The sequence below is a fragment of the Otolemur garnettii genome, unplaced genomic scaffold, assembly GCF_000181295.1.
Source record: "Otolemur garnettii isolate 467f Iridium unplaced genomic scaffold, OtoGar3 scaffold00039, whole genome shotgun sequence".
NCBI lineage: Eukaryota > Metazoa > Chordata > Mammalia > Primates > Galagidae > Otolemur > Otolemur garnettii.
Window position 1 is genome coordinate 14,132,292 of NW_003852434.1, and position 12,260 is coordinate 14,144,551.

A 12,260-nucleotide genomic window follows, 5' to 3' on the forward strand; every position below is an offset into this window, starting at 1 on the left:
GGCGCGATCTAAGTGCCCAGTCAGAGCCCGGAGGACAGCGGCTCCGCTCGTGGAACTCACCCAGCGCCTTTAATCCCCTCTGCCCTTCAGGTCCGGAAGCCTGGGGGGCGGGGGTTGGGGGGTGGTGAGGAACTGCGGTGTGGAAGCGCAGCAGCCGCTGCTCTGATGAGCCCAGCTCTGGCCAGGCAAGATTAGATTAGACAAAAAAAGCCTCAACAAAAGGCCGGGGTCAGCTGCCATGACTGGAGCTGGCTGCAGGATCCCCACCTCCACCTGGAATGTACATGCACATCTGTGGAGTCAGAAACAGAGCCTGAATCTTACAAGATGGGCCTTTTCTTTGTTACCTGAAATAGCAGAGTCCACCTAGTCACCGTGCCTCTGGCACCGCACACACCTTGGGGACCAAACGGCTTCTGTTTCCTCCCCACTCCGCATCCCGTGCCGGTCTAAGGGGTCCGTCCCATCAGCCTCTGTCTTCCTTCTTGATCGCTGCTGAGTCCAGTTTGGCAGCTGTGTTTGTTAAAGATGTGTTATTAGCAATTATTTCCTTTTACTAAAATGTCGAATTTGGTCTTTAGGCGATGACTCTTCTGAATTTCCCCGGAATGTGGAAGCCTCCCCCAGTCTCTTTTCTGGGGTTTCCAAGGCTCTCCCAATAATCAGCCAGTAGACTGTCGGAAGCCGGGTCTGTTATCCTCACTGCTCTTAGACAGATTACAAAAGTAGAGTCTGAATGCATACTCGGTATGCCTGGGTGTCCCTGCATTGGGTCCATCCTGGATAACATACCAGAAAGGAGGACAAGGAGAGGTTGTGGGATTCCATCTCCCAGTGCCTGCTGTGTCCACCGCCAGGACAGGGACAGGGACAGGGGCTGCCCTGTTGATGGGGAGCAGAGATGGTCTTTGTAGGGGGACACAGAGCATCTGGGAGTTGAGTAGAAGATGCTGGGGAGGTGAGGGTGGAGGGTGTGCAGTAGAATCCCACACAGGAAAACTGAGAAGGTCAACCTGGACTATCTTTCCTTCCCTGAAAAAGAATGACTTTGGCTCTTGATCAGGGCAGGTCCACCCTCATCCCAAAGCCAGAGGCTCTCTGCTACACTGATTAACCATGGAGAAGGAGTCAGGGGCCCACTGCACGGAGCTAGCTGATGTCCTGGTGACCAGCAGGACCAGACTTCTGCAGGAATAAGCAATTTAATAGTGAGGACTGGAAAGTTCTTTCTCCTGCTCTCCCACCATAAGCCTTTTCAGCTGCTTGATCTCACTCATGTGTCTGGTGTCAGCTTAAATGTCCCTCCTCGGAGGGTTCTTCCCTGATGTCTACTGACATATCTTATTATGGTCTATCTTATGCCACTCTCTGCTGTTCCTCTTACTTACAGATGATCAGATGATACACACATCCACACACATATTATACTCATAGATGTGTGTGTTTCAAGTTGTTCTGTTCTGTAAATGGCAAACTCCATGAAATTAGAGGTCGTAACTTTCATCACTACTGTAGCACACTGTTAGGGGCTCAATGTAAAGTAGTCATTAGTGAAGATAAAACGTTGAAAATGATGATGATGAGGCTCTGATATATTCACGTGTCTATTCCTTGATGTAACTGGAGTGTAACTCTTATTAAGGTAATTCACGGGCAGTGCCTGTGGCTCAAAGGAGTAGGGCGCCAGCCCCATATGCCAGAGGTGACGGGTTCAAACCCAGCCCTGGCCAAAAAAAAAAAGATAATTCACATGTAGTTGTAGTAATAATTATTTACCTGTTTGTCTCTTGTTGGATAGTGACCTCTTCCAGGGAAATACTTTATGACTGATATACAGTCCCATGCCACACAATGTCATTTGGGTCAATAATGTCCTGTATCCATAATGGTGGACCCATAAGATTATGATGGAGATGAGACATTCCTATTGCCTAGTGACATTTTGGCCATATTGAAGTCCTAGTACCCAAAGTATTGCTTGTGCTTTTGGTGACACTGGAGTATCTACTTTGCTGCCAGTCGTGTGACAGAATATGACATACAATTAAGGGCTCCCTTAATTATCTCCTTACCTTCATAGGCTCAATCCCTTAAAATGTTTTCTCTGTGAAATAAATGCATTTGTTAAGTAATAATTAACCAGAAGTATTCACAAATAAACATGTCCTAGAGCAAGAAGTAAGGATTGTGATCATTTTCATCATTTTTTTTCTCCAATAATTCAAAATAGTGCAGGCATCCTTAATGGTTCCCCACTGAAACCTGACAGGGCCAAGCTTCACAAGTCATGCCGTGGGTACCAGGACTTCAATATGGCCAAAATGTCACATGGGTAGTGCACATGTATAATACTTGCTAACGGTAATAACTATACTGCCATTATGTATTTACTATACTATACATTTAATCATTATTTTAGAGTGTGCTCCTTCCACTACTTACTCAAAAAAAAAAAAAAGTTAACTGTAAAACAGCCTCAGGCAGGTCTTCAGGACGTGTCCAGAGAAATGTGTGCTTTCCCTGGACATGACTGATGCCTCCATATCACTGCCCCTGAAGTCCTTCCAGTGGGACAAGATGTGGAGGTGGAGATAGTGACATCGATGATCCTGACCCTGTGTAGGTCTTGGGAAGGTGTGTCTTTGTGCCTTAGTTTTTAACAAAAAATGTTTTAAAAAGTAAAAAAAAAAAATAATTAAAAATATTAAAAAGCTCATAGAATAAGGATATAAAGAAAGTATTTTTTACACCTGCACAATGTTTGTGTTTTAAGATAAGTGTCATAACGAAAGAGGCAAAAAGTTGAAAAAAGGTTAAAAAAGTGAAAGAAGGAGTAAGTAAGGTCAATTTATTATTGATAAAAGAAAAAAGTTATGAATTCAGCATAGCCTAAGTGTACGGTGATTACTGTACAGTCTCCGGTATGTGCAGTAATGCCCTGGGCCTTCACCTCCACTCACCACTCCCTGACTCGCTCAAAGCAGCCTCCAGTCCTGTAGGTCTATTCCTGGGTAAGTGCCTTCTACGGGTACATGACATTTTATCCTTTATATTGTGTTTCTACTGTGCTTTCTCTACGTTTAGATGCACAGGTACTTACCATTGTGTTACGGCTGGCTACCCGCAGTATTCAGTCCAGGGGCATTCTCTACAGGGGTGTGGCCAGGGGCAGCGGTGAACACATACAGCCCAGCTGCGTGGTAGGCCAAGCCGCCCGTGTCTGTGAGTGCACTCCATGATAGGGAGAAGACGAGAGGGAGGGGAGGTAAGGGAGGGGGGAGAATGGGTGGAAGGAGGGTAATTGGTGGAAGGAGGGAGGGTGATGGGTGAAAAGAGGGTAATTTTACAAGAGTACATGTTAAATCTACTAAGTGTAGAGTACAAATGTCTGAACACAATAAGAAAATGCAGTGAAGCCTATGTTAACCAGTTTGATGAAAATATTTCAAATGGTATATAAAACCAGCACATTGTACCCCATGATTGCATTAATGTACACAGCTGTGATTTAATTAAAAAGAAAGAGAGAGAGAGAGATGGTTTGGAATAGGATGAGCAGCATTGTGGGTTTGCACAACTTTATCCCTGGATTTCAGTATTTGCAGCATAAAGAAATCCTAGCCATGGTGAGTGGCAATTTTAATACTCTTTCTCTGCATCTGAACAGAATAACTCAATACATAACACACAACAATAACAGACCCCTGCATTTCAAGACATATAAGCATAGAGCTAACACTATGGTGTCTGGCCCTGTCAGGTTTCAGTGGGGAACCGTTAGGGATTCCTGAGCTATTTTGAATTATTGGAGAAAAAAATGATGAAAATGATCACAATCCTTACTTCTTGCTCTAGAACATGTTCATTTATTAATACTTCCTGTTAATTACTACTTAACAAATGCATTTATTTTGTGGAGAAAACATTTTAAGGGATTGAGCCTATGAAGGTGAGAGGATAATTAAGGGAGCCCTTAAAATGCTAAGTGTGGGCGGCTGGACATGGTGGCTCACGCCTGTAATCCCAGCACTTGGGAGGCCGAGGCCAGTCAATTGCCTGAGCTCATGGGTTTGAGACCAGCCTGAGCAAGTGCAAGACCCCGTCTCTAAAAAATGTGGGAGCCTGTAGTCCAGCTACTTGGGAGGCTGAGGCAAGAGGAATGCTTGAACCCAAGAGTCTGAGGTTGCTGTGAGCTAGATGCCACAGCACTCTACCCAGGGTGATCAAGTGAGACTTTGTCTCAAAAAAAAAAAAAAAAAACTAAAGCAAAGTGTATGAACAACACACTCAGTACATGAGAGTGTCCCCAAAGCCATGCACCAGGAGTGGGCGAGCTTATTTTCTCTCTTATCACCTGGATGGTACACACACAATGCTGTTTGTGTGTCAAGTCCTAATATGTCTCGACAACACTAAACACACACACACACACACACACACACACACGAGTATGTATATGCAGTCATCTCTTCAATAGAGAAAAGGAATCACAAAAGTGGTGTGTGTGGGGAGCATGGTTTCAAATCCCCAGTCTCACCTACTTAGATATCGGATCTCTTGGCAAGATTTTTATTCTCTTTGAAATTCACTTCTCTTTTCTGTAATACTGGAGATGCTAATAGTAATAATTACTCACATTTGCAATGGGTTATAGTGTGACAGGCATTATTTTAATCACCTTGAATTTATGAACTCTTTTAATCCTCATTTAATCCTCACATCAACTCAGTGAGGCAGGCAATATTAGTACCCCCATTTACACATGAAGACACCAAGATACTCATGTACAAAGAGATTAAACAACCTGATCAAGGTTATAAGGGCTGAAAATGGTGAATCCAGATTACCTGGTTACTCTGACCCCAGACAATCTGCTCTTAATCAGATCATAGCTATCTTGTGAAATAGTGTTTAATTCCTGCACACAAAACACTTACTATTTCTGGCATATTAAATGTGATTAATGAATATGAGCTATTATACTACATTGAGAAGGGCACAGATCATGATTTCCATTGGCCATGTTGTGAAACATAAATGAAGAGATGAGACTTAAAGTTTTTTTCTAACAATTCTATTAACATTAATAATATATGACAACAAATCAATAGCAAATTTTGATTTCACATTGATACTTCTATTTTTAAAATGTGGCTATAAATTGCAATAGTTAGGAAATGAATAAAAGTTCTGTTGAACAACAATTAGTAGTCCACTAAAGCTTTAGTTCACTAAAATGATTACTTGCAAGGTCAATTCTAAAATTAAAAGTGTAAACATGCATGTATTAAATAAGCACTAACATACAAAAATGAGTCACGGTAAAACAATGAAAATCAAACCTTTTGTTACAGAAAATACTAGATTCTTTTTTAATGGATTAGGATAATCCTTTTTCATTATAGTATATTTCTGCTCTGCTATTGTTAAATATATTCTTTTTTTTTTGAGACAGAGTCTCCCTATGTCGCCCTTAATAGAGTGCTGTGGCATCACAGCTCACAGCAACCTCAAACTCTTGGGCATAAGTGGTTCTCTTGCCTCAGCCTCCCAAGTAGCTGGGACTACAGGTGCTACCACAATGCCCAGCAATTTTTTGTTTTTGTTGTTATAGTTGTCATTGTTGTTCAGTTGGCCTGGGCCTGGCTCGAACCTGACTCCCTCGGTATATGTGGCTGGTGCTATAACCACTGTGCTATGGGCGCTGAGTCAATATACTAATTTTAAAGGAAATAATCGCTACAGACAAGATTTGCATTCTACAACTTTATTATTTTTAGAATCTGAAGGCTAAAATTAACACTAGAAAAACCTTTCAAGGTATGCTTTGAGATAAGACATCCCAGGACTAAGACAATTAAGGATTCTACAAAGTCCCTAAATTTGTTTTCAAACATCCCTGGAGCAGCCGGGGGCTGTGCTCTGTGTGATTCCTCGTGCTCCTGACCAGGACGAAATCCGTGAATCACCGTGGGCTTGTCTAGGCTAACAGTGAAGAAGAGCAATAAAACATCAGTGTGTTTGGAAAGAAATTTTCAAACAAAGAAATGCAAAGCCCTGCACCAGATTCATCCAAAAATTAAACAGTAAACCATATATTAGTTATTGAAACTAGTTTTACTTATTTTCAACTTCTTTCTGTCATCCTTTAACCAGCCTTCTCACAATAAAATGTGATTTTAACACAGAATAAAAAACACATCCAAATTTTTATATAGTAAGAAAGGGTATTGAGGATAAGTAAGGATTCCAGAAAGCCGAGGCTTCGGCTCCTACCCTTCCTAGGAGGTAAAAAGATTTGGCGCAGAGTGAACACATAGATTAAGCAGCTGATCTGTCACCTTTCAGCATTTTCTCAACTATTTTCTTGATCCTTGGAGCATCTGGGTCCAGGCAGAGTTCCCTTCCATCCGTCAGTATAGCTCTGCAAGGGAGAACAGAATTGTCTATGGGTGTCCTGGCCTGAATATCAGAACAGATCTGAGTCAGGAGAAAATGGTGGAGGTGGGTGGAGGAGGGGCCGTCTCTAAGGAGGCAAGAATATGGAAGTGGGGACTCACATCACTTCCACTTTGTTGCAGTGGGCTCCTGGCTTGATCATCTCCAACTTCTGGATGTTCCTGGGATGAACTCCAGAGACCAGCTTCATACACATGCAGCGCAGTTCAACATACTTGTCAGGATTTGTGTGTTCACCTTGGGTAGAAAACACAACACCATTACTGGTCATGGTTATCTGCCTTAGTTCCCCTATGTTGGGGATAATTGTTCCCCACGTAGGCCATTGTGAATATGATCTGTAAACCTCAGGTGAAGTGCCTCGCAGAAGGCTCAGCTCAGGGGAAGGGCCCACTAGCGTGCCCCTCCCATTTAGAGTTGTTAGTATAAGGTGGGTCTCCAGCCCCAGGACCACCCACATGGTCTTTCCCCAGACACAGAGGCAACAAGACCAGCCACAGCTACAGGGAAGCAGAGCCTCTCCCTTCAGCTTTCCCTGGTTTCTCTTACTGTCTCCGATGGTGGAGGGAACCAGAGCGGCCAGGAGCAGTGACAGCAGCAGCAGCACCTGCAGGGCATGCAGTGGCCTGGCTCTGTAAGAGGAGATGGTGGTGGCACTTGGTCTGAGGATCATGGTGGAGATTGAGCTAGTGGTGTTTCCAAAGCCAGAAGCCCTCAACGTGGGGGTGAGTAGCTGCCCAAATCAGTCTGCAGCTAAGTGGCTTCCCATGCCCTCCAGATGTCTTTATATACAGTTTCCGAAGGCCAGTGGGCGGAAGAGGTGGGGTGAGGCGGTGAGGGCATTCGTGTCATGTACGCATGAGATTATCAGGCTGTGCCCAGCCCAGATAAAGACCAGGCAGGTCATCCTTCCTGTCTGGTTGCTTTTTATGCCTCATTTCTGCTCCTTTCTCAATCCCTGTCTCCCCTGCACACGTAGGAGCACTCTGCCTGGGGAGGTGAGAGTGACTCTGAAACACCACCTATGCCTGTGACAACATGCCCTCCTTTCCTCCCTAAGTTCACAGGCTCAGTAGACTCTTCATGAGCCGTCGAAGCTCAAATATGTGGGCCTTGAAAGACAGAGCTACATTTCTTTGCCGTTGTCCAAGAAAGCAGGTTCTCCCGTCCTGGTTACTGACAATGTTGGGATTGGTTTGGAGTTTGCAGGTAAAATGTGACCAATGGCCAAGAAATGGTCATTTTGCATGTTAGCCTATGGGCTTGTTCTTTCTTCTAAATGCATTTGGTTTTATAATTTTATCTCGAAACTAGAAGCAGAACTCACCCTCCTTCATATTACAAAATAAGCTACTTGTTTCTACCACCCGAGAATATCCTAAAAATCAAGACTCGGCATATTTACTTTTTCCTTTTATTTTTAATCTAACAGAAAGATATAACTTGTTGTAAAAGACTCATACACTGCAGATATAGGGGAAATAAAACATGAAAGTTCTCTAGTGTAACCACTGGCAGCAATCTGGCGTTAGTTTTCTCTCTGCATTCATAGGACACGTGTACACTTATGGGCATGAGCGGGACACATATGTAATGTGTAAGGAAACACACACATGGAAGTGTGCACATGCTTTTTAAATATAAGTGGGATTATTCTGCGTAGATCATTATACAACCTACTTTAGTGCTTCACAGATATGTGCCTGGCATCCCTTCATGCTAGCTCAGGGGAGTTTTGCCCCATTTTTTTTAAATAGCCACCTGACGTCTTACAGTGGGGACACTAATAGTTCAACTGCTACCTTAAGCAATTGTTGATGACCTTAATCATGTTTCTAGCTTTGCACTATTGCAAACTGTAATAAGACATTTGTTCCTGAATTCTCAGGCTGATTAAATGTCTCAGTCTGAAATGTGCATGATAATAAACTAACTGGGCAGAGGGACAGAGGCCCAGCTGTGTTTCATGCTCACCCCATGCTGTCCTGTGGGTCTCTGTCCCGTCTACAGGATTTGATTCATCAACTGAACTTACAGTTTTGGAAGCAGAGCTTGGTCCTAGGTGTCTTTGAGTGTGTTCTGTAACCTTACACGTGTAGGATAATGCAGAACACATAAGATCTTAGTGTTAGTACATCAGTGACTATCAAGGAAATGTCCATTTTAATCCGCTGTAATTCCCAAATCAAGCTCCATATGACCCAAAGCACCTGTGGTGCGAGACGTGTTCTGGAAGACGGGGGAGAAGGGGGAAGGCAGATACAGGCAGCCGGGGCCACAGCTGTCTTCCTATTACAATTCTGTATAACTCATACAATATTATTTAAATTTCTCATAGTTTTTACTCTTTATACCTTTAAAATTTTAGAAGAAATTCTCAAAATTGTAAAATACAAAATTACTTTTTTAAAGGAATGAATATAACTTTTCCCTTCACATTATTTTTAAGTACTTGAACCAATTATTTCTGTAGTTTAATAATTTCTGACTATGCCGACCTAAGTTCTTAGATCCTGTTTTTGATATCTTTTATATTTTTCTTTACCTCAACTTTTCTTTTCAATTATAGTTTAGCAGTAGAGCTTGTTAAATTAGCATGATTTTCCCCCTATTCCAACAGAGAAATTGGTCATCTAAGATGCAAGCTGGCAGAAAGGGCTTAAGCTGAAAGTTATTATTCCTCTAGCAGCTGAGGTATGGAGTCAGTTGCAGACAGGAGCTCCACAGGAAACAAAATGAGGAGCGTGCTTCCTTCTAGTTCTTTCTGAGCAATGTCTTTATAGCTTTTTCTCATTACTATCATCGAAGTGTTGTTAATTCTCAAGTCAAGTATTTTTATTTAAAGCCAAGCTCAGAGCCATTTCCAGAGCAACATACAAAAGCTTTTTTAAATTATTCATAGTATATTTTTTTCCCCTTTTCATCAGAACTCCCCAAAACATATTGCTGAGAATACTTACGGGCTTTACTGAACACTTTTTTCTTCCGATACTTATACTGTTAAAAGTTCTTCTCTGTTTCACTTTAAGGTTACCTAAAAGTTACTAATCTTTCAGAAAACTCTATCAAGTGATTTTCTTAATCAATACCTGTCTTGTCACAAAAGATGATCATCAGCAAGGTGTATGAGGAAGTATTAACAAATTTTTTTGTCATTAAAATTCTTAGGCCTATTAGCATCTGATATAAAGCAAGTTTTTGCTAGGTTTCATTTATTCAAGACATTGGCTCAGCATCACTGCACGTGCCGGGCACTATAAAGTCCTCTTCTTTTTTTTTTTGCAGTTTTTGGCCAGGGCTGGGTGTGAACCCACCACCTCCGGCATATGAGGCTGGTGTCCTACTACTTTGAGCCACAGGCACCGCCCCTAAAGTCCTCTTCTTTGTGTGCATTGGTCATTTAACTCTTTCTTTTAAAAAGTGAGATCTAAAATGTTTCTGCAGGACACTGGGATGTAAAGATCCCTCTGCCATTACAGCCACTGTCACAGCGCCTGTTGTTCACTGCTGTTGCTGTCACGTACATTCTGTTCAGTTTCAGAGATGAGAGACACAAATGGTGATAGAGCAACTGTTTAAAAATGTTTAAAAGATATTTTAAAGTCAGTTACTGAGTTAAAAGATGTTTGCTTACACAAACTTAGGATTTAGATGAATGCTAGCAACAAAAACAAGTGCCAGAGGTTCTTGAGTTTTAAAATAATGTGACAGTCTTTTTATGAATTTTGCATTGTCACCCTGGGGTATTTTTGGTACATGTGGGTGGAAAGTTATTTTATCTCTTTTTCCTTTAAGTTGTCTTATATGGAGAGTCATTCAGGAAACAAGTAAGCTTTTCTAAGACTCAAAATGGAACTTATCTATTAGCTATTAAGAAAAAGCATTTAGAGACATTGGAGCAACATTATCCATTAAAATGAAAACATTAAGATTCTGTCTCCCTTACACAGAACATTTTGAGCTGACATTTCCCAAATTCTTCTTCAAAGTATAAAGGAAATAAGCTGTCACTTGCAAATCAGTTAGAAAAGCAATTGATACAGAGGATCCTAGTAAAATTTTGGGTCACATGTTAAAGTATTTTAATCAGTAAATCGAACGAGTAGCTAATGAAAGAATTTCTATAAGTGCTAAAAGCAAATGTGGTTTCTGGGTGGCTCTAAGTTGGCAAGAATTGTCCAGACCTGTTTCTCCAGACCTCCAACTAACTAAGGTTCTGCTGCCTTCTGCCCAGAGGTGAAGGGTGAGATCCAGGCTGGATAGAGAGGGAAGGCGGAAGGGGGGGATACTGGGGGAATATTTTCCTGGGTGTGTTTGCAGGCCTAAAAATTTTATTTTCTTTTTATGTTGGTTAATATCATTTATTAAATGCATGCATTTCACCACATATATTTAGTCCTTTGAGGGAATTTTAATGCAATGTTATTCTGGAGCCTAGAAACACATTAAGTAGTTACAACATAACTGCAAGTCAGCGTTAAATGGCTTAAAATAACAGTTTACTATGCTAGAGCTTCCATAGTTGGCCACCTCCCTACTTCACCCCCTCCTTCCTCACGTTGACCTTATTTCCATTGACAGGACACACATTGCGCATGCTCAGTGGGAGCTCCTCCTGGGACCACCCGATAGTACTGTGACCAGTTCCTTACTGTCACTTGGGCAATCGGTTTATAGAGGTTGTTCTATATTTGTGTTTAGCACGGACTTCAGTCTATGAAGTAGAGGAGAAAATTGTTTCCTGGTGAGATAAATTTAAAGAGGGTGTGGAGAAGGTGGGTAAATTCATCCCTTTTAGGTCACGCTGGGGGGGCATACTTACAATAGTGATCCCATTTGTGAAAAAAACTAAGTATGTAAACAAAACACATGTAGCCCCCTAATATTCTGAAATAAAAATTAAGAAATAAAGGTACAAATAAATGAAACTTCCTCTAAACCTGTTTCAGCAATTCAAGTGGAAACAATTCTCTGATTTGATTATAATTATCTACATAATAACGATAAACTTATTGGCCAAAGTTTTATTTTTAATATAAAAGAATGCTTGTTAAAACTGATCCATAGGGATAATGTAATTTTAGAAAATGTTATGGCAAATTTTTAATATGTGATAATTTTCTAAGCTAACTATATGGGGAATAAACATTAAACTATAATAAATTCTGTTAGGAGTATATTCAGGGGTCTACTAATGGAAATGTAAAGTTTCTTAGGAAGAAAAACACAAATGTGTGGCCACTCACTTAAAATGCTGAAACTATTGAATGGGAAAATTTTATAAGACACTTTCTATACATAGATATTATTATAATATGATTTCCCATCTTTTCTTGTTTCCCTAGACTTATTGCTAAGATTTAATTATATTTCCTACCTCAATTTTTCCTATGAAAGATCTCCCAAAAAATGAGAAATCTGGGTGAAAAAATGGCCTCATTCACATTTTTGCTGAGACTCCTCTGTCCTTCTCTTTAAGGAGTGTTATTTTAATTGTCAGAAATAACAAAAAGGAAGGAGGGAGGGAGAGAAAAGAGAAGGGGAGGGGAGGGGAAGGAAGAGGAGAGGAGGAAGGGGGAAGAGGGAAGAAAGTAGAAATGAAGTTTAAAAAGAAGACCACAGATACAGGCCTCCTCTGCTTCCTGCTTTCTTCCCTGTCCCCTCTCTCCTCCCTGCTCTCCCATCTTTCCCTTCTCCTCCCTTCTGCTCTCCCTCCTCCCCTCCACTGGCCTCTCCCCTCCTGTTTCTTCTCCTCCTCTTCCCCTCCTCTCTCCCCTCTTCCCCCCTCCCTTCTTCTCCCC

At 41.5% G+C, this 12,260-nt stretch overlaps 1 protein-coding gene across 2 annotated transcripts; it reads right to left on the reverse strand.

The window, feature by feature from the left end:
* Window positions 1-5,751: 5,751 nt before the first annotated feature.
* Window positions 5,752-7,200, reverse strand: PPBP (pro-platelet basic protein). 2 transcript variants are annotated; one of them, XM_023513402.1, is made up of 4 exons: window positions 7,009-7,200; window positions 6,561-6,696; window positions 6,342-6,424; window positions 5,752-5,985 (listed from the first exon to the last, which is right to left on the reverse strand). In XM_023513402.1, the coding sequence occupies exons 1-4, from the start codon at window positions 7,130-7,132 to the stop codon at window positions 5,981-5,983; spliced, it is 348 nt and encodes a 115-aa protein (XP_023369170.1). In that variant the 5' UTR covers window positions 7,133-7,200; the 3' UTR covers window positions 5,752-5,980. The 2 variants fall into 2 exon arrangements, with proteins under 2 accessions (XP_023369170.1, XP_012660794.1); XM_012805340.2 differs by having other exon boundaries at window positions 5,752-6,424.
* Between the last annotated feature and the right edge of the window lie 5,060 nt (window positions 7,201-12,260).